This window comes from Impatiens glandulifera, chromosome 3, assembly GCF_907164915.1.
Source record: "Impatiens glandulifera chromosome 3, dImpGla2.1, whole genome shotgun sequence".
Taxonomy (NCBI): Eukaryota; Viridiplantae; Streptophyta; class Magnoliopsida; order Ericales; family Balsaminaceae; genus Impatiens; species Impatiens glandulifera.
The window spans coordinates 55,015,247-55,041,963 of NC_061864.1; the positions used below are offsets into that span (position 1 = coordinate 55,015,247).

General features: G+C 30.7%; 2 protein-coding genes across 4 annotated transcripts in view; both read left to right on the forward strand.

Annotated features, from left to right (window-relative positions):
* LOC124931504 (factor of DNA methylation 2-like) overlaps positions 1 to 1,066 on the forward strand; it is a 36,249-nt gene extending 35,183 nt beyond the window's left edge. For both annotated transcript variants that reach the window (XM_047471984.1, XM_047471983.1), the window contains 3 exons: positions 5 to 292; positions 390 to 605; positions 682 to 1,066. In XM_047471984.1, coding sequence (XP_047327940.1) covers positions 5 to 292; positions 390 to 605; positions 682 to 915 — 738 coding nt within the window. In that variant the 3' untranslated portion in view covers positions 916 to 1,066. The remainder of the gene's footprint in view (positions 1 to 4; positions 293 to 389; positions 606 to 681) is intronic.
* Positions 1,067 to 6,134: 5,068 nt separating this feature from the next.
* LOC124931506 (factor of DNA methylation 2-like) lies at positions 6,135 to 7,504 on the forward strand. Of its 2 annotated transcripts, none has more exons than XM_047471987.1 (4): positions 6,135 to 6,211; positions 6,513 to 6,660; positions 6,926 to 7,110; positions 7,194 to 7,504. In XM_047471987.1, the coding sequence occupies exons 2-4, from the start codon at positions 6,519 to 6,521 to the stop codon at positions 7,206 to 7,208; spliced, it is 342 nt and encodes a 113-aa protein (XP_047327943.1). In that variant the 5' UTR covers positions 6,135 to 6,211; positions 6,513 to 6,518; the 3' UTR covers positions 7,209 to 7,504. The 2 variants fall into 2 exon arrangements, with proteins under 2 accessions (XP_047327943.1, XP_047327942.1); XM_047471986.1 differs by having other exon boundaries at positions 7,256 to 7,504.
* The last annotated feature ends 19,213 nt before the right edge of the window (positions 7,505 to 26,717 follow it).

The following is a 26,717-nucleotide window of genomic DNA, read 5'->3' on the forward strand; positions in this document are numbered from 1 at the left end:
GTAGAAGGAGAAACAGGAGGCATTAGCTAAAATTCTTGTACTGGAAAAACAACTGGATGCCCAACAGATGCTAGAGATGGAAATTGAAGATCTGAAAGTTAAAATGCAGGTGATAAAACATCTTGGAGATGAAGATGACGAGGCCTTACAAAAGATGATTAAAAAGTTGAATGACGAACTGGAACAAAAGCAAAATGAGATGATTGATCTAGAGGACCTAAATCAAATCCTGTTGATCAAAGAAAGAATGAGCAATGACGAAGTACAAGAAGCTCGTAAAGAGTTTATTAAGGTATGGAATCATCTCAATCCTAATATGGATTGTGGCTTAAGAAGTAGATTCATTAAAACTTTTGTATTAGATTAAACCTCTTTATTCGTTTGTTCAGGATCTTGAAGAGTCGATGGGTAGTTGTGCTAGTATTGGGATTAAAAGAATGGGAGAGATTGATAGAAAGCCCTTCCAGATTGCTTGCAAAAGAAAATACCCATCTTCAGATGTAGACATTAAAGCCTTAGAGCTATGTTCCTCTTGGCAAGAAAATATGAAAGACCCTGAATGGCATCCCTTTAGGGTCATTATGAATGCAGAAGGAGAACACGAGGTACAAAACATCTTACGCCTTCTCAAATTCAAACTGAAACACTAATTGTTTGTGTATTTTTGTCTACAAAATTCAGTTAAGTGTTAATGAAGAGGATGAAAATCTGAAAAGTCTAAAGGAAGAACTCGGAGTTGAGGTGTACGAAGCAGTTGTCGTAGCGATGAAAGAAATGAATGAATATAACCCTAGTGGCAGTTATGTAGTTTCAGTACTATGGAACTTTAAGGAGAATAGACAAGCTACACTGAAGGAAGTTATTGCGTTTCATATCAAGAATCTGAAAGAATTTAAGCGCAGAAAGAGGACTTGAAGAAATAAGGTTAGTTTTTGCTGCTGTAACTATGAAAAATTATCTAATTTTTTTGTTTGTCTGGATTTTCCAATGATTTAGATTTACTTTTAACTTTGGAAACATCTTTTGAAACCTATATTAATGAAGATGATACTTTGAAACTGTGACAGATTGATTTTTTTGAATTTATTGTGGTTAATTGAATAGTACATGTTAGGGTATTTTATTGTCATGGAGGCATAAGGCATAGAACACTACTTTATATAATTCTTCTTACTTTTTTTCATTGTTTTATAAATTTTAAAAAAAGAACACTAATTTATATGTATTTTCTCCACTACTTTATATATTAAAATATTTTTGTTAATGTTTTTGATATTATTATAGAAAAAAATGTTTTTTTAATGACTTTTTCCATTTTCATCATTATTTTAAACTTAAAAAAAGGGGTCAAATTGAGTAAGTTCATTATTTTAAATATGTCCAACCAACCAATTTAATAACGCACCCCACTTTTATTTTTATTTTTATTTTTTTGCTAGAAGTAAAATTTGAGAGTTTACTAAGTTTTAAATTGTAATAGTAAAATGTATTTTTAAAATATATTAGTTTTTTTTTTTTTTGAGTTTAAGAGACTTTTACCATTATGATTAGTTTTTTTTTTTTGAGTTTAGAGACTTTTACCATTATTATTTCATTTTATTTTAAAGTATTTTAAGTGTGAAAATTGAGAACATGAGTTATAAAATTAATTAAATAATAATAGTAAATAAATAATAAAATAAATTATATTTACAGAATTAATTATATAAATTTATTTAGTTGAATAAAGATTAAATATTTTTAATCTATAAATATATATATATATATATATTATTTTTTTTATATAGAATTTTGTTTAGGATCAAAATTATTAATAAATTCATAAAATTTAACGATCATATATTTAAAATAGTAGTAATATACCTTGTTAAATTAGTTAGTTTACTCTTATATGGATTGAGAGAAAAAAATACCTCTTTGAAAGGAATTGTCCATCAATAATGCTTTACTTAATAAAATTATGTATTTAGGTTTAATTATATTTAATAAATAAATAATGAATATATTTTTTTTATACAAATCCAGTTATGTTTGGTATGAAAATTGTATAATCTCTAACACTTAATATTTTATAGCTGAAACAAAATTTCATCAGATTTCACACTAAGATGAGAATATGTAATTAAATGATATGAGGCTATAGGAAGATGCAGTGACAATCTCTATTTTGAAATATGCTTTTTTATACTTTTGGATAAAAAATAACGTACTTCAATAAATCAATCACACCTTGTTTGGATTCAGGTTAAATAACTAATGTAATTATTTAAATAATTTTGTTTATTTAAAATTATGAATAAATAGATTATTTAAATAAAAATATTTAATAAATATTAATATAGAATATAAAATTATTATTTTAAAAAAACAAAATATTTTAATTAACCATCGTTACAAATAAAATAAAAATATGTCCCACTTATAGTTTCACTAAATATGTTAAGTTAAAATAGGTTAATTTAGTTTTCATATTTTGTGAAAAAATAACTCATGAATTTATAATTTGATTATATATATATATGCTTAATTTTGAAAGGGTTCGAATGTGTCCGAATTGTCAGATCGAGAGCTGTGATTAATTTGGATATATATGTGAGAGTAAATAGATACTTGGGTCGGATTCTGGGTTGAGCCGCCCATAAACTTAAAACGGTTAAAAATAAAATTAAAAATGTATAAGTATGTTTTGAATTCGCAACCTAACAAAAACAAGAACAACTTTTTAACCAACTAAGTTAATAACACTTTATTATTTTAATTCAACACTAAATTTGATGAAAGCAAAACGTTGTAACAATATAAGTTCAATTTTTTAACTAAGTAATCTATATATATAATGATTCTTAATTTTGAAAGTGTCCGGATTGCCGGGTCAACAACTGTGGTTAATTTGGATATATATGTGAGAGTAAATGGATACTTGGGTCGGATTCTGGGTTGACCCGCCCATAAACTTAAAACGGTTAAAAATAAAATTAAAAATGCTATAGGTATATTTCGAACTCGCAACTAGTGGCGGACCCAAAAATGTTTTCTCGGGGGGGGGCAAATATACATAGTAACGTAGCATTTTTTGGTGATCAAATAAATGCATTTTCTAATTAAAATTTTACTCGGTAATTACATAAAAATACTAACAAGCACAATTACAAAATACTAATAAGCACAATTATTAAATTATTATTGTCCATGAGTCGGTACAAAAGAAGACAAATTTATTCTACGAGATTCCATTTGTTGAAAATATTGCAATATTGACTCATTTTCAATTGTTGAGAAAATATATTTCTCAACTTATACAACTAAACTATCATTCATCAATTCATTCCTCATTCGATTACGCAAATCAGTCTTCACGGTCTTCATTACAGAAAAAACTCTTTCAACGGATGCAGTTACAACTAGTAAAACTAAAGCCAACTCTATCAATCGATAAACCAATGGAAAGACTATATGTTTTTCTGTTACAACCAATTTCTGAGCAAGAATTCCCAAGTCTTCAAATGAAGAAAATTGAGGATAATCCCGCATATTAAATAAGTAAGCCCGAAATTGTTGTTCCAAAAATAAATAATCACTGCATGTGAAATCTTTGGGATAAAGTTTGGTAAGACGAATGAGTTTACAAATATCAAATTGGGAGAATGAATTTCTGGGATAAAGACATGTTATAATTACCATTACCATTGATAGTGTTTGGTTTGGGTTAATCACTATTGATAATATTATTTGTAATAATTAATAAATTTTATATTTAATTTTTATATATTTATAAACTTTATTAATTTTTTATTATTTTCTTATTATTACTCATTTAAAAAACATATAAATAAATTAATTAATTCAATATATATATATATATATAAATAAAAATAATAATTAATCAAAATAAAAAAATATTAATAAGTTTTATATTTAATTCTATATTCTCTTTAATTTAATATATAATTTAATATAGTTCTAAATTTGATTATTTTTTTTATTCTTTTCCTATTATTACTCATTTAAAAAATATATAAATAAATCAATTAATTCAATATATATATATATATATATATAAATAAATAAAAGTAGAAATAATTAGTCAAAATAAATAAAATATTAATAAATAAAATATTTAATTTTTTATTCTCTTTATATATATATTTATTAATTATTATCAATATTTGATATTTGGTTTGTTTATATTATAAATTTTAGGTGCTTATTTGAATTTAATTAAAAAAAATGTGTTTATTTGAATAAAATTAATTTTGATAATTATTAAAATATTATGCCAAATAAACAATAAATATCAATATACTTATAAATTTATTAATTTTGTTTATTCTCTTCTTATTATTACTCAATTAAATTATATAAATAAATAAATTAATCAGATGTAAAATAAATAAATATAAAAAAAGAAATAATTAGTCAAAACTAAAATAAATTATTAATAAGTTTTATATTAAATTTTTTATTCTCTTTATTATATTTTATTAATTATTATATGATGGTTGATGTAATTTAATTGGTTTATATTATAAATTTTAATTTATATTAATATATTTTTATACAATTTCCCAAGTATACGAGAATCATTTTACCAAGTCCCGAGAGATCTGAGAGATTAGATGAATGGGAATAGAGAAGAAGAAATCAGAGATGGGCCGTCAAAGAGGAAAAGGTGGGCTCAATTATTATATTAAAAAAAAAATAGGGTTGGGGAGGCCGGACTCTTGTACCTGTAGTAGTTCCATTACTCCCAATCTAAAAAAAAAAATATATATTATTTTTTAATCAACTAGACTAATAACACTTTATATTAATATAAATTTCAACTTTTTAACTAACTAATATATATATATATATAATAATGCTTAATTTTGATATATATATATATATATATATATATATATATATATATATATATATATATATAATAATGTTTAATTTTGAAAGTGTCCAGGTTGTCAAGTCGAGAGTTAGTACAACTCTTTAACCAACTAGGCTATAATATTTTATATTTTTAATTAACACCAAATTTGATGAACGCTGAACGTTGTAACAATATATTTTTATCCGTGTGCATTACATGAGATCTTCCTAGTTTATATTTGGTTGGTTATTTATCTTTGGCCTTTAATAAATGTCTTACATGAGATTCTATAGCTATTCTCAATTCATTGTATGGATTTGGCACCCATAATACATCATATTTTTTCAGCTTTTGACCTACTTCAATAACCATTAATTGGTCTTTGACCCATAACAGTTTCTAAAGTCTCGATACATCATATTATCATATAAAAATAGTTGGTGAGACACCGAACTCAGAAGTAGAATTGACTTCTCATTCAAGTATGTTCAGTAAGGGCGATTAGGAAAATCACTAAATGTGTCATAAATCGCCTGTTCTTTCTGTTTTTCTTAAAAAAAATGTTGCAGATGATTTTAACTAATAAATATTGTCTTTACTAGTAGTACCATAAAAATCTAAATAGACCAGAACAAATGTATCCATTTATTTGTTCCTTTAAAGAAAGTGAAAATAAAAAATTGAAGAATTTGGGTGAATCTTTCTTGATATATAATATTTTAATATTAAAATTTATAAAAATAACTTAATAAATTTGATTACTTATTTTATTTATAAATTTAATATTATGAGTGAAAAAATAAATTTTGTTATAAACAAAATTTTGATTTTCTTTTACACATAAGAGGATTCTATGTTAGTGAATAATAATGAGGTTGTGGTAATAATGAATGACATAAGTTTAATGTATAATTTAGGATAAAAAATGAACAAATAATATATAGGGCACAAATGAAATCTATTCCTTATGAAGTAAAAGAAATATTTTCTTATAACAATCAGAAAATAGTAATATAGATTGAAATACTTGTGGATTCTAATTTGAAGGTAAATAACTTTGGATTATCATATATATTTTTTTAAAGTTAATACATTTACTTTTATATTTTTATTTTAAACATATAAATTATTATGTATTCAATTGACCAATATAAAATTCAAATAAACACAATTTTGTATCATTGTCAATATTTTATTCATTAAATCCAAAAATCAAATAAGCTCTTAAAAGAGAGGGAAAATGGATCTATTCCCATTTGCATTTGCAGAGCACACTCTTTCTAAATTCGAGAAGGTAGGGTTTTGTCAAAACCATTCCCGGCAGGAGTCGCCGGGCGATCAGATTTCCCGGTACCAAAGTTTCGTTTCTCTCTTAAGATTTGCGTATTCATTTTGGAACAGAAGTGGCGAAGATTACTCTTTTACTATTTACTTCACTTTTCCTTTTTAGTTGATCACTTAGCAAGTCGATTTATGAAGAAATTTTAGGTATTTCTTTTGGAATAGAATTTGTCCATGAAAATTGACTCTCTTTATGATAAGGGTTCATTCTTGTTAGTTGTTGTTATTTATGGCTAGCCAAAATGATACACTACTGTGAATGCATACTGAATTTTACAATTTATTGTATTTATGTTTGTGTTCTTCTTAGAAGAAGATGGACAGTAGAGAGATTACTTCTGAGAGTGACCTTGTAAACGAATATCTTCATCAAATGGAGAGCGATAAGAATCTTACCACATTGTGTTTGAGTAAGATGATTGAGGCAAAAGATAAATTGCGCCTTGAATTTGCTGAAGGTTTTTTTCTCTTCCCCTTGCTAATGTCTTTTTACAGTATTTCAATATAATCCCATTTCATTGTTTCACTTGCTATTGTGGTGATTGACATTTGTGTCATATTTGGATAAGTAGTTGTGCATTGTTCGTATGAAATATGAATACAATGTTCTTCCTTTCTGTTTTGGACATAGAAATTTCTGATGAAAAGACATTATAGTGGTTTGATTTCAATAAATTGAAAATCTGATGATCATTCATGACATGAAAAATCATTGCCTTGTAGAAACAAAGAAAGTGAAGTCCCGTGCACAAGAGCAAGTACACAAGTTTTTTGAAGAACAGGAGAAGTTAAGAAATGAATTTGAGGCAAGTAGGAAAGAACTTGATTCTTGGAGCAGAAACATAAACAACGACCATGAAGCTTTTCATGAACGAATGAAGCAGAAATTGGATGACGAGAAGCAAAAGGTTTTATTTTCCTAATGCTGACATGAACACATTTACTTAATTCATGTTCTTTACTCTTCTTCACTGTTTTTTTTGAATATCAGGTGTGGCTTATTTGAAAACTGTAGTAATTCCTCTTATTTACATGCCTTGTTGCTTTCTATAGAGTGCAAGAATAACGAAGATGTTACTTGAAATGGACAGAAAGGATGAAAAATCTGAATGACACCCTTTTAGAGTCGTTATGAAACTAGATGGAGCGCAAAAGGTATGTAAACATCATTCGCCTTCTCAAATTCAGACAGATTTTTGCAACTTTAGAACCCTATTGATTTTGCTGTGTATTTTTTGTTCTTATCCGAGTATTAATGAAGATGAGCATATAAAGAAATGAATGAATATAACCTTAGTGGCAGTTATGCATTTTTTTGAACTGTTGAACTTTAGGAAGAATATAAAACCTACCTTAAAGGGTTATCGATCGTGTTCATCATCGAGAATCAAAGAGGTGAGGCGCATGAGGAAATATAATGTTAGTGTTTTTGCTGTTTTAATAACTAACGCAAACTTAGGTAATTTTTTTCAGATGCAGAATTTTGTATGTTTTGGACTTCTTTTAACTTGTAAAATGGATTTTTCTATGTTTGAAATATTTTGAAAACTGTATTAATGAAGGGATTTACTTGAAATTTAATAATTTTATTATTTTTTGGTATTTTTAATATTTAATCATTATAAATGGCGTTGCATTTTATTTAAAAAAGACATTATAAATAACAGGGCCAAAATATCATAAAATTTGAATAAAGTTTGTATATTTCTTCAATAAATTTGAGTTATTACTTAATTTGATTGCATGAGTTGGTAAATTTGGAAGGCAATAAATAATTGTAGATAAATAATTGTAGGACTTATGATATTATATACAATATATTTTGTTATTTTTGTAGTTTAGACAAAATTATATTATAGCTCTCATCGATTACTAGAAAAATTACCGAGAAATTTGACTTTGGCTATGTTTTGGGTGAGTTGTCACTTAATTTTTTTTTGGAAATTAAGAAAAAATATTTTATGTATTCAAACACATTTTTGAGGTTCGGGATTTTGTTACACTTGGGAAAGAGGACTTGGGAAAGAGGACGGTCTTTCAAATTTTGTCCAATTTTAAAAATATTTATTTTATTTATTAATTTTTTATATCTTAATATTAATAATTTAAGATATTAAAATTTGATAATTTAAAATACATGCAGATAAAGATCACAAATTATGATTGAACCTATATTTACTAAAGTTAATTTTCAAATAAATCACATATTTTCATTTATAAAGTTCAATAAATTTGATTTTAATTTTTGAAATATTTTTAGATGTAATCTGTATGTACAAAAGGAAAAGTGAAAATAGATAAAAGTGATAAAAAAAGGTCCCCAAGTAACATATTTTTTTAAAAAAAAATTATTTAATATTTTTTTCAATTTAAAACAATAAAAACATTTAAATCCTGTTGTGCGGAATGCAAGAAAGTGATGAACAATGAAGTGTGGAAATAAACAGATGAAGAGAGATTTCTAATTGTCAAAAGATAAAGATAAAACAGATTACAGCAAAAGAAATAAACTACGCCTATAAAAATGTTGAAAACAAGAAACGTAAATACTAACTTAATTTTGCATAACTGTAGAATTAAATGTGATATTAATTCCTATACTAAAGGCAAATCGTTACAAATCTCCACCTTGCCTTAGTATCACCCAACAAGAAGAGCCTGATCAAACTACTTCCAACTGTCAACATTTAGCAGGTCTAAACAATGGGTGAATTTGTTAAGTGGAACCGGCTTCGTGAACATGTCAGCAGGATTATGATGTGTGCTGATCTTCTTCACTTTGATTCTCTTCTCAGTACGAAGAAAATGATAACGAACATCAATATGTTTGGTTCTATCATGATGCTCTTGATCTTTGGCCAAACAAATAGCACTTAAGCTATCACAAAAAACAATTGCCTGATCATGATGGATACCAAGGTCACTGATTAATCCTTTCAACCATATACCTTCCTTGGCTGCTTCAGTTAGCGCCATATACTCAGCCTCGGTAGTGGACAACGTCACCGTCGACTGTAATGTTGCCTTCCAACTAACCACAAAGTCACCAAGGGTGTAAACATAACCAATCATTGATCTTCTACCATCGATATCTGCAGCATAATCTGAGTCAGAATAACCAGTTACGAGACACTGGTTATTACTCCCGTAAATGAGACCAACATCGGATGTGCCTCTCAGATAGCGAAATATTCTCTTTACCGCTTGCCAGTGTTCCTTACCAGTTCGAGACATAAACCTGCTAACAACACTAACTGAATACGTAATATCAGGTCTAGTGCATACCATGGAATACATTAAACTACCCACCGCACTAGCATACGGTACATTAGACATGTATAACTTCTCAGCTTCAGACTGGGGTGCGAATGCAGACAAATGATCAGTAACAGCTGCAGGAGTATTGAGAGCCTTTGCTGTACTCATCCCAAAACGAGACAACATTTTCAAAATATAACTCTTTTGTGAAAGAAATAGCTTCTTTTGAACTCGATCTCTTACTATTTCCATGCCCAGAATTTTTCGTGCTCCACCTAGATCTTTCATATCAAACTCAGAACTAAGAAGGTCTTTTAGCTTTTGAATCTCCGACATCTTTTTGGCTGCGATTAACATGTCGTCTACATACAGGAGTAAATAAATCAAAGAACCATCACTGACTTTGTTGTGATAGACACAACAATCATATGCACTCCTATTGTAACCATGTTCAATCATGAAATTGTCAAACCACTTATACCACTGTCGAGGAGACTGTTTAAGTCCAAACAAAGACTTCTTCAGACTACAAACATGTGTTTCCTTACCAGGAATAAGAAATCCTTCAGGCTGACTCACCAGTATATCCTCTTCAATCTCACCATGTAAGAAAGCCGTCTTCACGTCTAATTGCTCGAGTTCCAGATCCTGATGTGCTACTATAGCTAGTAGTACCCTGATAGAAGTGTGTCGGACTACAGGTGAGAATATCTCATTATAGTCTACGCCTTCCTTTTGACTGAATCCCTTTGCAATTAATCGTGCTTTATATCTGGTCCCTTTAGCACTAGAGGTTCCATCTTTCCTTTTGAAAATCCATTTACACCCAATGACTCTTCTTCCCTTAGGTAAAGTAACCAGCTCCCATGTATTATTCTTGTGAAGTGATTCCATCTCCTCACACATGGCAGCAATCCATTGCGCAGAATCAGCACCATTAACAGCTTCATTGTAAGAAGATGGCTCGTTATGTATGACATCTTCAGCTACCTGAAGTGCATAACTTACCCTTTCTTTAGTATCATTTATAGAGGGACTGATTGTCCTACTTCCAGGACCAGTTGAGATCTTTCTTCCCTCGATTGAATGAATTAACCTATCAGGAGCTTTAATTTGCCTTCTAGGTCGTGTTGCAATGTCAGATTGACTTTCAGATGCTCCAAATTGATAAACTTCCTCAGATGGCTTATCAGTATCGTGTGTCATGTCAGTTGTCCCTTGGACTGGAGCCACCTGAAGCTCCACCTGTTTCTCGGTATTATTATTTTCTCCAGAAAGTGATGGCTTGATAGAGGAGTTAAGTATAAACTTCTCATTAAAAGTGACATCCCTACTGAGGATTACTCTACCTTCAGAAGATGACCAGATTCTATATTCCTTGACTCCATCTCCATAGCCCATGAAAATACCCTATTTTGCCATTGGTTCCAACTTTCCTTCATTAACATGATAGTAAGATGTGCACCCAAAGACTTTCAAATGAGAATAATCAACGACATTACCAGACCATACCTCGTAAGGGATTCTGCAATCAATCCCAGTGTGTGGTGCACGATTTATCAGATAGCAAGTTGTTAAGACAGCCTCGCTCTAGTACTTTCTAGTCAATCCCGCATTAGAGAGCATGTTTCTAACTCTCTCTAACAATGTTTGATTCACCCTTTCTGCTACACCATTCTGCTGTGGTGTACCTTGGACAGTGTGATGTCTTGCAATCCCCATATCCCTGCAGAACTCATTAAACTCAGATGAACAGAATTCAAGTCCATTATCTGTTCGCAGCCTCTTAACCTTCTTTCCAGTTTGATTCTCCACCAGTGCCTTCCAATGTTTGAAGGTCTTAAATACCTCGCTCTTATGTCTTAGAAGATACAACCATGTTATCTTTGAGTAATCATCTATGAATGTTACAAAATAGCTATAACCTCCTATACCTTCAACTTGAGCAGGACCCCATCAATTAGAGTGGATATAATATAGTGTGCCCTTAGTTTTGTGAACTCCCTTACTGAACTTACGGCGATGCTTTTTCCCGAAAATGCAGTGTTCACACAACTCAAGGTTGGTAACCTTGTGGCCAGATAGAAGATCTCGTTTGGACAGAATTTGCATCCCCCTCTCCTCCATATGTCCAAGTCGCATATGCCACAACTTGGTTACATTAGGATGCCGATTCACAGATTTGGATGCGACCGCAGCGGAACCTGTCAGCGTCTTACCTTGTAGTATATACAAGGTATTCTGTTTAATACCTTTCAGTATTATTTTTGAACATTTACTGATGCACAATGTTCCTTCTTCACCGCTAAACTTGAAACCTTTAGCATTTAAAATGCCTAAAGATATTAAGTTCTTCTTCAGTTGAGGAACATGCCGAACGCCAGTTAGGGTCCGTATCTTACCATCATCAGTCAGAATTTTGATAGTCCCAATACCCACCGTTTTACATATGGCATCATTTCCCATGACCACGTTTCCACCATCATAATCTTCATAGGTATCGAACCATTCTTTGTTCGAACTCATATGATATGAACACCCTGAATCCAACACCCACGTATCAATAGGGTGTAGAGAAGCGTTAGCTACAAGGGCAATGTCCTCCTCCGAGTCGGTGTCTCTGTCTTTATGTGCTATCGCAGCCGTAGAATATTTGCCCCTTTTCTTAGGACAATTATTCTTCCAGTGACCAGGTTCTTTACAATAATTGCAGATGTCTTTAGCATTAGAGCCCTTAGCTTTGTATTTCTGATCCTTCTTCTTTCCAGACCCTTTGTAGTTGACTGTGTTGGCAATCAACCCAGATGCTTGATTGTCTACAATTTCACCGCTCGCCTTATGACGCAGTTCTCTAGTATGAAGTGCTGACCGAACTTCCTCTAGAGTTACAGAGTCTTTACCCACAACGAACGATTGAACAAAATTTTCAAACGAGTTGGGTAAAGATACCAACAGAATTAATGCAACATCTTCATCTTCGATCTTAACATCTATATTTCTCAATTCAAGTAATATAGTGTTTAACTTATCAAGATGTTCACGAAGAGACTTACCTTCAAGCATACGAAGACTGAACAGACGTTGCTTCAATAACAACTTGTTAGTCAGTGACTTTGTCATGTACAAAGCCTCTAACTTCGACCATAGACCGATTGCGGTATCTTCATCTGATACCTCATAATCACTTCATCAGCCAGACAGAGTAAAATTGTTGAGTGCGCCTTCTCTTCCAAGACCTCAAGCTCAACAGTGATTTTACCAGAGGAAGACTCCTTTGCAGGACCTGCAACTATCTTCGCCTTTTCCTTCGACAATGGTGCCCAGACGCCTTGTTGTTTAAGCAAGGCTCGCATTTTGATCTGCCATAGACCAAAACTGTTTCGCCCTGTGAATTTTTTGTTTTTCAGATTCATTGAAGACATTCTCTCGCCAGAAAACAAAAGTGATAATCTGATCGGATCTAACCCGCTCTGATACCAATTGTTGTGCGGAATGCAAGAAAGTGATGAACAATGAAGTGTGGAAATAAACAGATGAAGAGAGATTTCTAATTGTCAAAAGATAAAGATAAAACAGATTACAGCAAAAGAAATAAACTACGCCTATAAAAATGCTGAAAACAAGAAACGTAAATACTAACTTAATTTTGCATAACTGTAGAATTAAATGTGATATTAATTCCTATACTAAAGGCAGATCGTTACAAATCCAATAAGCATTTAACAAACAAGCCTTCTTCTAGGCTTTTGATCAGGCCGATCATCCACGAGTTTTGAATTTTTTTTAGCTTTTGGGCACGGGTTGAATTAAGGTCAATAAGCACAAGGGTCAGTCAACGCGGAGAAGGTCTCGATCGGGAATGGAGCTACGCGGGTGGGCACTACTCGGTCATTGGACGCATGAAGACAAGTTTTGGCCGAGTTAAAGGTTGTCTTTTACCTCCCAACATCACAAATTATATTTTTTCGTTTCAAGTCTCTAATTTCGAAACCAACTAACATAGAAAGTTTCCTTTTTCTTAGATTTACTCGAGGTCGTCATTCAACGCCCTAAGGGTACATTCAAATATGGTTTTTGGTTTGGTTTTTGAGTTGAGTTCAACTCGAAAATCGAACCGAAAAATGAATTTATTTTTTATTATTTATTTGTATTATTTATTTTAATTATATCCTATATAATTTATTACATATAATTAAATAATTATATAATAAATTAACACGGACCTCCTAATATATCAATATTATTTTTATCCAGCACAATAAAACCATAATCTCTCATTCCCTTTCCCTTTCTCTTTCCCCTTCCTCTATCGTACACTTTCCAGTCGTTTACATTCATGTCTTTCTGATTTTTTTGGTCACCCTCCTCGTCTCTAACTCTAAAATTCTCTAAAACTTTTAACCTATCAAACTATCTCACCAGTGGTAATATATTGATAGTTGCAAACATTGTTTTACTTTTGTCGTTCAACCGCCAAACATTGAAGATCGGTAAATCACTAAGAATAGTTTGAGTAATTTTTTTCTTTTTTTTTTATAATTTTAGACTTAGTAGATAAAATTTCTCTAATTTAAATTTGAATTTGGTTTGAATTCGAAAAATTTGAATTCAAAATTGATTTAAAAACAAAATTTAAAAAAAATTAATTCGGTTCGAATTCAAATTATTCAAATCAAAAAATTGAATTCAAAATCAGTTCGATTTTAATAAAATTTATTCGAATACAATTCCGAACCGAATAACATCCCTATTCGAAATAGAGCAAATCATAATTTTAAGAACCATATTTCTATTTCTCAACGTGTCACGGGATACCTATGAAGTTGCATAGTCCCATCCTTCAATTTTTCAATATATAATAGTATTATTAATTATATATAACTAATCTTTTTTTTCTTTTTTTTTCTCTCTTCATATTAAATATATATTATACAATTATATATAATTTTTTTATCTCTGTGTTTTTAACCCTGAAAATCCCGTACCCGTAGTTTAGCATGTGTCGTGGACACGTGACAATACAGGGAACTACGAGTGGCTCGAGATTTGATGGTCTCAACCTTGGTTTACGTGCCATGCATATTTTAAAATAAAACATTATTTTCAAAAGATTTTGATAGTACCTAGTAGTTTTTTTAAAAATCAATTATGTAAAATAATTAATTTTATTCAAATTTTAATAATATGGGGATTTTTATAATTAAATGACGATTTGAAATCCGGTTTAAATTAATTTAGGAAAAGATTATTTATTTTAAGACATAGTCTCCAATTGATTTTTGAAACATTAATTAAAAGGTGCACGTGTACAAACGTATTTTGCACTAGAATTTCGTTTTGGTTCGAGGTATATTAATACTGAGGAAAGGGCTTTCGCGCTATGTCCTCTGTACCCGTTCGAAAACGTTCTCTACTTTATAAACTTGGCTTTCGAAAATTAGTTGTATAACGTTTTGAGTTTTTTAATCGTTTATTCTTTCGGTCCTAGTCATTCTTCTAGGTTTAATATTATTTAAAGTATTGAAATATCAATATTTAAATGCTAGTACCTGTTGCGAATGATCACTAGGGTGGAAATACCTGAAGAATAATAGTTATTTTAAAAGGCATTATGGTTTAGAAATAAACACCAAACAAACCATTGTCAAAATATTTTTGTGAAAACATCCCAAAAATATTTAAAATATATTTTATAATTTTTCTAGATTTTTAGATAATGATTTGAAGTCTCAAAATTATAAAAATAATTTTGGATTTTTAAAATGGAACCAAATTGGCCTTAGGACCGGAGTCCTAAGGCTTGGGTCCGATTTATGGGTTGGGGTCTAGAGATCCTCAGTCTAGGCTCAAGAGCTCTCGGTCTGAGTACCGAAGTCGCTCGGTCAAAGTGCTAAGAACTATTGGTCCTTGGTTGATCATACCGATCTAGATGTAAAAAGCCTAACGGTCTTAGACTAGCCTAGGCTAGGTTTATCGGTCAAGGTGTATAAACCTCTCGATCCGGGACTAGCTCTAGGCTAAGTTCCTCGGTCTTAGGCTTAGGGGTTCTTGGTCCCGGGTTTGGGAGTCTCGGTCCCAGGTTTGGATTTCTCGGTCGTGAGTCTCGCGAGTCTCGATCCTAGGTCCAAATTCTATTGGTCCTAGGTCGGACCTCTCGGTCCTATGTGAGAATCCTCGGTCGGATGTCTTATTCCTAGCTCAAGAACATCGGTCCTAGTTTTCTGTTAGGATCGGGATCAATGATAGAGACGAGGGTCTGACTATGTTGAACACTTACACACACTTTGTTTGATATTAACTCTATTATAAGTTAATATCCGTTTCTATTCTACGCAAGTCTTCACAAACTCTTGAACCAAGTTCAAGTGCATAATAGTTTGTTTAGACTTGAAGCAATATGTAAATGAGATTGGAAGAAATGAATACACGAGATAAAAGATTTTATGAATGTTCGGAGTACAAAGCTCCTACGTCACCCCTTCTTCTCAAAGATGAGAAGGATATTCACTAGAAGATTTATTTTAAATACAACACGTATACAAACCCAGTCGAACAACCAGGACTTAGTTACTGCCTGTTTTCGAACTCCTAGCACACTCACTGTGTTGAACAGAAACAAATTCTATCAACTTACAATGATGATCAACTCACACAGAATAAGCAATATATAATATAGTCTTAACACTCTAGCAAACTTGAAAGATTTTAGGACTTTGAGAGCTTGAGAGAGTTGTGAATAACAGTTTCAAGAAACGTTAAAGCTTGTATCTCTGTTGTCAAGTTGTAGAAGATATGTGGAAAACTCATGTCTTTACTTGTCCTCCATCTTCTTTTTAAGTAGTTGAGCTTCAACGGTCATATAACGGACATATTTGCTTCATAGGATGCTAGTCCTTATTTGATTGGTTGAGTTCCAAGAGAGTACATCAGATGAGATTTTCTATGATGTTGTCTGTTTTTGAATGATGGTAAGACAAATTGTCATTAATGGGATTACGATGTATGAGGAACGTATATCTCAGAAAGTTTGACTTATCTTGGTTCATAGCAGAACTCTGTTGCTACCAAAAGATCTTCATCAGTCTTTGCACAAAAGTGGAAACAAATATAGAAGAAAAGCTGACGTATTTGGGACGTATAAAGCTGACGTCTGCAACTACTGGAAGCGTTCTTATATTGTATCGAGGTTGGTAAAATAGAAGAAGCAGAAAAGGCCGGAAGCGCTCCATTATAATACCAATTTTATTGAAAAGCCGGTTTCAATAAAGTACCGAATGCGTTTCTTATATAACCAAAGTTATATAATACCGGAAGCGCTCATTTAAATTACCGGAAGATAAAACTAGACGCGTGTTTACAAAAATACCGAAGTCATAAACTACCGCATACGCTTCAGTATAAAACTAAATCTGCAAATAACCGGACGTGTCTTCACAAAATACCGATTTGCAAAATACCGGACACGTCCCTTAATATAAAACCGATGTGTAGAATACCGACTATGCTTCAATATAATACCGAAGTGTAAACTACCGGTTACACTTTGATAAAATACCGAAGAGAGAACAAACCGATTATGCTTTGATAAAATACCGAAGAGCGAACAAACCGGTTACGCTCCATAAAATATCGACTTCATATAATACCGAAGTCTAAAAAGCCGAACTTTGGAGATAAAACTGGAATCACCCTTTTTGTATAAAACTGAAGTTTGATTAATGCTGACTTTAATCAAATACCGGACAACTTTTTCTTCTCGGTTTTCTTTAATCTGCATAGGATTAAATAAACAAAATTAAGTTCTCATTTATATGCTAATAGTTAATTAACACTAATAGTTGATTAACTATTTTAACTTAACAATTTCGGCCCTAACTCAAGAAAATCGGCCCTAGGTCTCGGTCCTGACTTATTTTATCGGTTTTGGTCCTCAAGAACACAATAACTCATTTTTTAAAATTAGTATTTTTTAGCTCTGATTCTTTGATCTAAGAGCTTGGGTGGCTTCACAAATCTCCCAGAAACATGTTAATCATCATCTCAAGGTATGGATTGACCTGAATGATGATCAATTTGTTCAAAACAGTTTGTGGTTAAAATTTGAGTTTTTGATTTAAAAGTTGTTTTGAAATGAAAGGAGTTATCCAATAGCTTACTTATATCACATATACTTGACTGGTACCAAAACAAGATCATCTACTATTCGTTTTAACCAATTCAAGAAATCAAAATTTCATTTTATTTTTGACAATTTTGATTTAGATCAAAATGATCGGGATGGATCAAACATGATCCAAATAGTTTCACAACATCATTACAATCATGTTGGGAAGCTTTTTGGGTTGTGATTCGATCGAATTAACCCAAGAACAACAAACTTTTTTTTTTATAAATTCAAATTTGGTTTTTTATTATTTAGATCGATTGATCAATTCTATCCTATCCAGATAGTTTCTAAATGATCTTATGATCAATATTCAATAATAAAATCACATAAACAACAAGCATACATTTTTTTGTAATTTAAAATATAATAATTTCAAATTCAAACTGTGAATATGAATTTGATGATGATTGGAATCTTACAAAGGATTGGAGAACACTCCTTGATCCTTATGAAAGCTTTCTAGATGCACAGATTCAAGCTTTAAGGTCTTAAATAAAAAATTCGAAAAATCCGAAGTTTTGAAGCTATAATGGCGGATTTTTATTTTGTTCGATTTAAGTGTTCTATCTTGGTTGGATGCCTTCAGAATGAGTTGAGGGTGGTATTTATACTCATCTTAGGTCGGTTGGGGAAACCTAATGGCTTGAATAAACTAAAAGTTATTAATGGCTTTGGACTGTTCTTTTCTGGCACTCACCGGAGTAGGGTGATTCATCCCTATTTTCGTAGGGGAGAATGATCACCATCGTAGGGTGATCATTCTAGCTTTTGAATTAGCCAAAACTATCAACAAATGGATGAGTTCCAAAGAGCCAAAATCAATTTGTGTTTTTCATGCTAAATCCAGAGGGCGTTGGAGATGAAGACAAAGTTCATAGCCAAAACGACGTCGTTTTTGCTAGCGTCATGCGTTCCGTTGGATGTCCGTTAGCGACTGTCATTCCGTTAGTGTTCTACTAACGGTCAGTCTCTAGATTCGCTACGACCTGGGCGCGCTCTTGCTCGGCTACAACCAGCTGTGTGTAAGCGCCTGAAGCGTTGGATTACAATTCGATGTTGATCCAACGCACGCGGTTGCATTTGTAGTTTCTTCTTCCAATTTTGGCTACACCCGATTACTGATTTTTTTTATTAAAACCTTAAGAATTTATTTGAAATTGATTTTTCTTTCACCTTTTTGGCTTTAATTTTGATATTTTAAATTATACAAAATATTAAATAAATATGGAAAATATTTTACCAATTTATTTTATTTTATTTTTTCATATTTTTAAGATTTAAATAAATAATTCTCTTTGAATGAAATTGATACAACAATTCATAAAAATTATTATTTTTATCCTTTAATTTCTAAAATTATTTTGAGACATTATGGGTACAATATTTATCCAAAATATATATTTTTTTATTTTGACCTTAACTCTGAATTAATTTGATTAATTAAAACATTAATTAATCATAATTAATTGTTTTAAATTAGTTTTTGTCCATGGGGTTAATTATTTTAATCTTATTTATTTAAAAATAATTCAAAATACTTATTTAGTATTATAAATTGGGATGTAAATTTTTAGTGTTTACAGTATTATAATATATTAACCATTTATATCTCATTTATTAATTATATAATTAATTAATTATATTTTACTTTCTTTTCTATTCTAATATTGCCACTCTTTTCTAACCTAATATTGTAGTCGTAATTTTCTAACTCTAAAACTTATTATTGCGAGTGTCATTTCCTATTTCTATTCTAAGTTTCTAACATAATAATATTCTTACCCTAAAACCATATAACTTCGGTTTTTGTCTCTTTTAACTTTTCTCTCTTCTATGCATCTCTTACCAAGATAGTAAAAATCATTTTTGAGGTAATGATGTTATTGACTCACTTATTTATTTAAAATTTTCTTATTCTTATGTTTATCTTCCTAATCTTTTAATACTTTAAAATATCTATCATTGTAGTTTTCTTATTGTTGAGACATCATACCATATATCACAAATATTATTAAATCAGGCTTCATAATATTAAATGGATTAGCGATGTTATCAATTGAAAGGAGTGCGTAGAATAGTTAGAATATGATGACTTAATTAAAAGATTTGACTCAAAAAATGCAAGGAGAAGTGTGTTTTCATAGTCGTTAATTATTATTGTGTCTTTTTGCACTTAGAACTTATTATATATATATATATATTATGAAATGTTTTATATATAACATATTGTTGTTATATATTTAATTTGGATATATATTTTGTTAATTATAAAATTTTTATTAATTCTAAAAAAATTAATATTTATAATTTTAGGGGCCACAAAATTTAAATTTGTATTGAGCCCCATTAAGGGTATAAACGAGTCAAGTTGCTCATGAGTAGCTCGGTCAAAGCTCAGCACGAACTCGGTTTGACCGAGCTCGAGTAGCTCGTTTATAAAATTGAGTTCGAGCTCGAGCTTTATATTTGTTGTTTGAGTAGCTCACGAGTAGCTCGTTATACTATATTATATATATTATATTATATTATATTATATTGTATATATATATTATATATATATATATATATATAACCAAAAAAACTCGACTTTCCTTCTTAAGCCATTAATCTCTCTCTTTATTTCATTTTCAAACAATCAAACTCATCTCTTTCTTCTCCTACCATTCTTATTTTCACATTCTTACATTCTCAAACAGTCAAACTCTTCTTTCTCTTTTTCTTCTTCTATTTCTAAATGGTCAAACCCTTTTCTCTTTTCTCCTTCCATTTTCAAATGGTTAAATTCCTCTCTTTCTTCTTCTTCGTCCGTGGTCCATCTTTCATATTTTTTTCCATCAAAAGACATTGGAACATATATTTTTTAGATTCTACTATTAATGAAGCAGCTTGTTCATTATTTTCACTATTTTAAATTTTGAATATTGTAAAATTTGAAGATCATTATATGACTAGTGTATCATATTGCCCAACTTGTAATATTTGTGATAAACATCTTTTAAATATTTAATCTTGTTTGTAATTTCTAAATGAGATGTTTGTGATTGAATGATTATCTCTAAATTATGTGATGATATTTATATTTTTTATTCTTAAATAATGTTGTGATTATATATGCGTAGTTTGTGAAATATATATTATATTATGTTTGAGATTTTATTTAGTGGTAAATATAATTTTAATTCATAAAATTTAATTTCAAGTTTTTGAGTTCGAGCTCGAGTAGCTCGAATTGTAATCGAGCCGAGTTCGAGTATAAATTTTGATACTCGATTGAGCTCGAGTTCGAGTATTTATAATGCAATTCGAGTCGAGTTCGAGTAATATAGTACTCGGCTCGACTCGACTCGTTTACACCCTTAAGTCCCATAATTCTCGGGGTCAGTCCTGTGTTTAGAAGGTTCAAAAATGATCACTTGTTGATAACGATAAGGTGTAGCCATTCAGAATCGTGAATCATGATCCAAGGCAGTTTGATCCAAATTTCCAATCATCACTTGGCTAATTAAAGGTTGAATGTGACCACAACGAGACCGTGGCTCTCTTTTTTACCAAGGCGACCAAAGGTCATGGCCTCCTTTTTGACCTAGTGCGCCATCCTCACTTCCATGACCGAAGACTTCCGCAACCAGATCTTGCTCCTACGCTCGGTTCGCTGCATCCATGGGTCGAACTGCCTGACCCGATTGGCTTTAAGACTCGTTTGTGTGCAACTTTATGCATTTTAGGTTTTCTTATTTTTATTTTAAAGACCTTGTTTGATTTTAAAAAAACTTTAAAATAAAATTTCTAACAAAAATAAAAGATAATATTTTACTTAGGGTTCATTTCTTTTAAAACTAATATCTATTTGTGGAATATTTTCATGTCTCTTCTCGATCCATCCATATGCATAGCCATATGTGTGAGCAATTCTATTATTTTTCTATATTGTATAATGACAAACCTTGGCTCATGCTTAAGGAAAGATGAGTATAATCCTGAGATATAGGATAGGAATTAGGCTAGAACCTTAGACCTGGATAGGATTTGAATAATTTCTTTTTTGAAAAATAGTTTAACACTATTTTATTAAGAAGCCCAAAAAGTGAGAGGGTCAAGAATCAAAACTAGACAAGCCCTAACTTTGATTATAAGATGACAATTAAATGATCATAGAATTTCTGAATGGTAACAATCAAACAACAGTACAATCAAATATTACAATTGACATTCTCAATTTTTGTAATTATTTTCATATTCGTCTTGTAGGCCATGTTGCTTTATTCCACTTCCCCTTTCTCGTTCATACTTCACAAAAGGTGATTGAATTGTACAAGATGATGATGCATGTCTTCTCCCATTGTTTAGCTTACTCTGTATAAACTTGTACCGATATGATAAAATGAATTCTTTTTCAGAATTTTAGGGCTTTTATCAATGCTTTTCTCTGTTTTAGTTTTGCGGATTTAAGGATCAACAACCTTAGTTTCCTCCTCACTCTTCTCCTCTATTATTTTCTTTGGTTTCTTCTTTTTCTTGTTTCTCTTCCTTGTCTTCCTTGTCTTCAGATTGAACTTCTTCAACATCCTCTGTTTCTTCAATTTTATCATTTTCTTCCTTCTCTGAATCATCCTCTGCATTTTTCTCATTTTTGTATTCTTTATCAATGTCATTGACTTCCACAATGTGCTCTTCCATTCTTGATTCTTCCGTTTCATTTTTCCGTTTTTTCACTTCCTGGATTTTCAGGATTTTATTCTTTTCCTCAATTGTTTTTACAGATTTAGTATTAACATGTTGGAAAGTATTGCAGAAAACACACATGTTTGACCTCCATTCATATGAGATTTCCATGACGGTGGACTTTCTCTTCCTATCAACAGCTGTCATGTTCTTTGGCATTATACTTTGAGGATGAATTTGAATAATTTTTAATAAAATTTTAAAAATTATTTTTAATAAATGACCAAATATTGTAGTAGAATAGAGACCACCCATTTAGGTGGGCACGTGAGACATATTGTGGAGATTCTTTCTCACGTATAATCAAACATCAAATCATAAATTAGAATTTTTAAAATGTGTTTGTACACGTAATATTTTTTATTTCATAATTTATCGAGAAGAAATTAGGTGAGATTTTTTGTGAGCTAAAGCTATGTCTTATTTTGCTAATTCTTATTTTCGTTTCCCCGTGTCCCACTATAGGTGAGATGACTTTCGAGAGAGTCATTTCCTTATCTCGTTTTATGAGATTTGAGAAGAAGGTAAGTTATGTGACTTAGAAAATAGTTAGAGAATTAAAATGTACTCTAGTCGAGTTTATCATTTTGGTTTATCATCTCATATTTGAGATTCGAGAGAATATAAGTTATGGGCTTTGATTATTGTGTTCCAGATTTTTTTTAGAGGTCGAGTTTAAGAGATATAAATGTTAATCATTGTCTCTTCATATGAATTACACGAAGAATCTACAAATAAAACTAAAATTAATGCCATGCAAAACCTTTCTACTTGGTTAACTAATTAGGGAGAATCTACAAATAAAATTAACTAATATAAATGATGGGACTTTGACTATCAAGTTCGAGATTTTCTAAGAGGTAAAGACGTTAACCATTGTGTCTTCATATGTATTACACCAAGAATCTACAAATAAAACTAAAATTAAAGTCATGCAAAACCTTTCTATTTGGGTTAACTAATTATGGTTTTAATGATGTGACTAAAATTCAGAAATGGTTAATAATGAATTGGGATGATAATAATTTAAAAATAAATACATACTGTTATTATTTTGGATAAAAAAACTTTAGATAGAAAAATGAAAGAAATGTGTAACCCTTAATAAGAAAAATTGAAAAATGATTAATTTAGACAGGTTTAATGTCAAATATTATGAAATTAAAGTTTATAGTTAAGAAAGTAAAAATAAAAATATATAAGGTACCAAAATAAAATATTGAAAAGGAAGCATGACTAGGGTTTTTGTTTACTCATTCCTAACTCCACAAGAGAGTAGAAAGGGTTAAGTTTTCGGCACGAGCTGCTCGGCAATATAGATTTTCGGGTAACGAACCTTCCTCGCTTTATACATGCAAATTTAAATTCCGATTTCCAATTTTCTAATTCAAATGAAAAATTAAATAATTTTATTTTGATTTGTTTATTTATTGTTATGTGAATTTATCTTTTTCAATTTTTTTTTTATGTTGATATATTGACATTAATAAGTAAAATTTATGAAGAAATTTAAATTTTCTTTGGGAATAGCATTTGTATAATGATTGGGAAGTAAAAGAATTTAGGTATTTCTTTTGTTAATGAGTACTGAATTTGTATTTATGTTTTGGTTGCTTAGAGTAAAAGAATGAACAGTAGTGTAAAGGAAGCTGACTCCGAAAATGAGAAGTCCCAAGTTGAGAGAGGAGACTATCTTTGTAGAAAAAGAGAGTTGGAGACTATATCTATGGATGATGAAGATGAATTTCACGCCAAACAGAGGAAGAAGGGCCTTAGAAACGAATGTCTCGATCAAATGCAGACGGATACAAATCTTACTACACTTGTGAGTAAAATGATTGAGAAACACAATAAAATTGTCCTTGAATTGAAAGAAGGTTATTCTCCTCCCTTGATGTCTTTTTTTTCATTTCATAATTGCATTCTTATTCTTATTCTTATTCTTATTCTTATTCTTATTCTTTTTCTTATTCTTTTTCTTATTCTGTAGGCCATTTCATTTTTCAAAATTACTGTAGTGGTTGAGATTTGTGTGCATATTTGGACGAGAAGTTATCAATTGTTAGTAGGATGACAATGAATACCCTAATCATGATCCTCGTGCATATTTCTCGGACAGGGTCAGGGATAGATAATTTAAATTAGGTCCGGAGTTGGGGATAAATAGTGGAATTGAAATACCCGTCGGGTTCGAGCTAGGTAGTGGTTGATAACTAGCCCCGAAACCCATACCCGATTCATACATAAAAATAGCTCATATATTAAAATTGTCTTATGCAATATTTAGAAATTTCATACTCTCCTACTTCTCTTCTCTCTAACCCTAAATTTAGCCTTCCTTTGTCTTCATTTTCATTCTTCTTTCAAGTTGACAAATACAATAATGATGAGAGAAATTGACATAATGTCGGATATTTAGGGTACACGTAGGAGATCGGGTATCCGAATTATCGGGGATGTGGATTGTATATGAGGTACATGTTGGAAACAGGTTTGAGGATGAGTAACTATTTAAAATCGGGTACAAGGCGGGTAAAATATTAGCAAGTGGGTAGTGGACCATTACCATCCCTAATTGTCAATAAGTATATAATGTGTTTTCTCTATTTTGTATATAGATATTTCATATTTTCAATGAAAATTCATATTTTGTACCAATATGTTTTATGAAGTGGTTTAGAAATTAATTTGATTGTGTAAATTGGACAAATTAACTCTAAGCTAATTCAAGCCAGCCATATTAATCTCAATACTTGTAGTCATATTAAAAATTTGACTTTATCTTGTTTAGAGAATAAACAAGAATATAATTAATATATGAGAAATAATTTTTGCATCTAATGATCATTGATGACATGAAAATTATCTTATTGTAGAAGATAAGAAAGTGAAGCAGCTTGCACAAGAGCAAAAAGAAATGTTTTTAGAGTTCCAGGAGAAGATGAAAAATGAATTTGAGATTAGCAAAAAGGAACATGAATCCTGGAGCAGAGAGCTTAAGGCTTATCATGAACGCATTAGGGAGAAATTGAATGAGGACATCCAAAAGGTTCTCTTATGTTGACATGAACATTTACTTCACTAATTCTTTTGAATATCTGTTGTCCCAAAAGGAACATGTTTGGAAAATGATAGTGCTGCTTGTTTTGTGTTTTCTTATTTACATGTCATGTTGTTTTCTATAGATAAAAACACTAACCATGAAGTTACTTGAATCGAAACCTTTGGGGTGGAAGAACTCTGAGGAGAATGCCTTGAGATTTTTTGAAGATGATAAGGCATATAATTTTATCTGATGCTTCTGTTGACAGATTTATCTTTTTTCTTATTATATTTTGGTTTTAATATTGAGTTGAATCTCAAATATGTAGAAGAGACGAGAGGAATTTGCTAAAAATCTTCTACTGGGAAGGGATGATACCAAACAGATGCTAAATATGATAATTGTGTTAGATTCTTTAATCTAAATCTTTAATCCTTAAGTCTATAATCTATATACTCTATGTCGATAAATTGAGATAAACTGTAATTGCGGAAACATACCTGGATCTTGAATGAAAAACGGTTCATTAAGCCGTTCTTCGTGATCTTCTCTAGATCTTGGATCTTCTTGTTCTGAATCTGGACCTGGATCGGAATGTCTGATGTGGGTGGGGTTTAAGTCTTCCAACCCTTTATCGATAGCCTTCTTGAGTGTTCTTGAGAGATGAACGAGTGTTCTTGAGAGATGAACAGAACCTTATTGTTCAATGAGAGAAACAAATCGGTAGGCTATCTATATGGGTTGGGGACCTAGCCCTAATATACCCATTTATTATTCGGCCCATCAACGAAATAATAAATGGTATTTCTGCTTCTACACAAATATGTCCCCATATTTATTATAGATGTCTAAATAAGCCCATAACTCTTATACTTTAATAGATCACTTTAATTGGGCTTTAATCTTTATTATGATAACAACTAATATACAATTATTAAATAATATATGTACCCAAATATTGGAAATAATTCCAACAATCTCCCACTTGGGTCATATAATATTTCATTCAACTGTATATTATAACCTTATGAGCTCAAAATATTGTTATCATTTCTAAATACATCTATATCAATCTCGTCCATCAATTATATCAACATAGGATTAAAACGGTTTTTGTTACATTAATTCGTAACTAAACCCTCAATAGTCACATATGTCAATACAATCAAATGACATAGATTAAACATGGGTGTGTAGTGTGGATTAACATGTAGTGTGATCTTTAACGTGTCTAATACCAATTGATCCTCCTTTATTCCTTATAAAGATCAATCTGAATAACTTTATAATCTTGATTTCTTTAAAAATTAAATCTTTAATTTCTT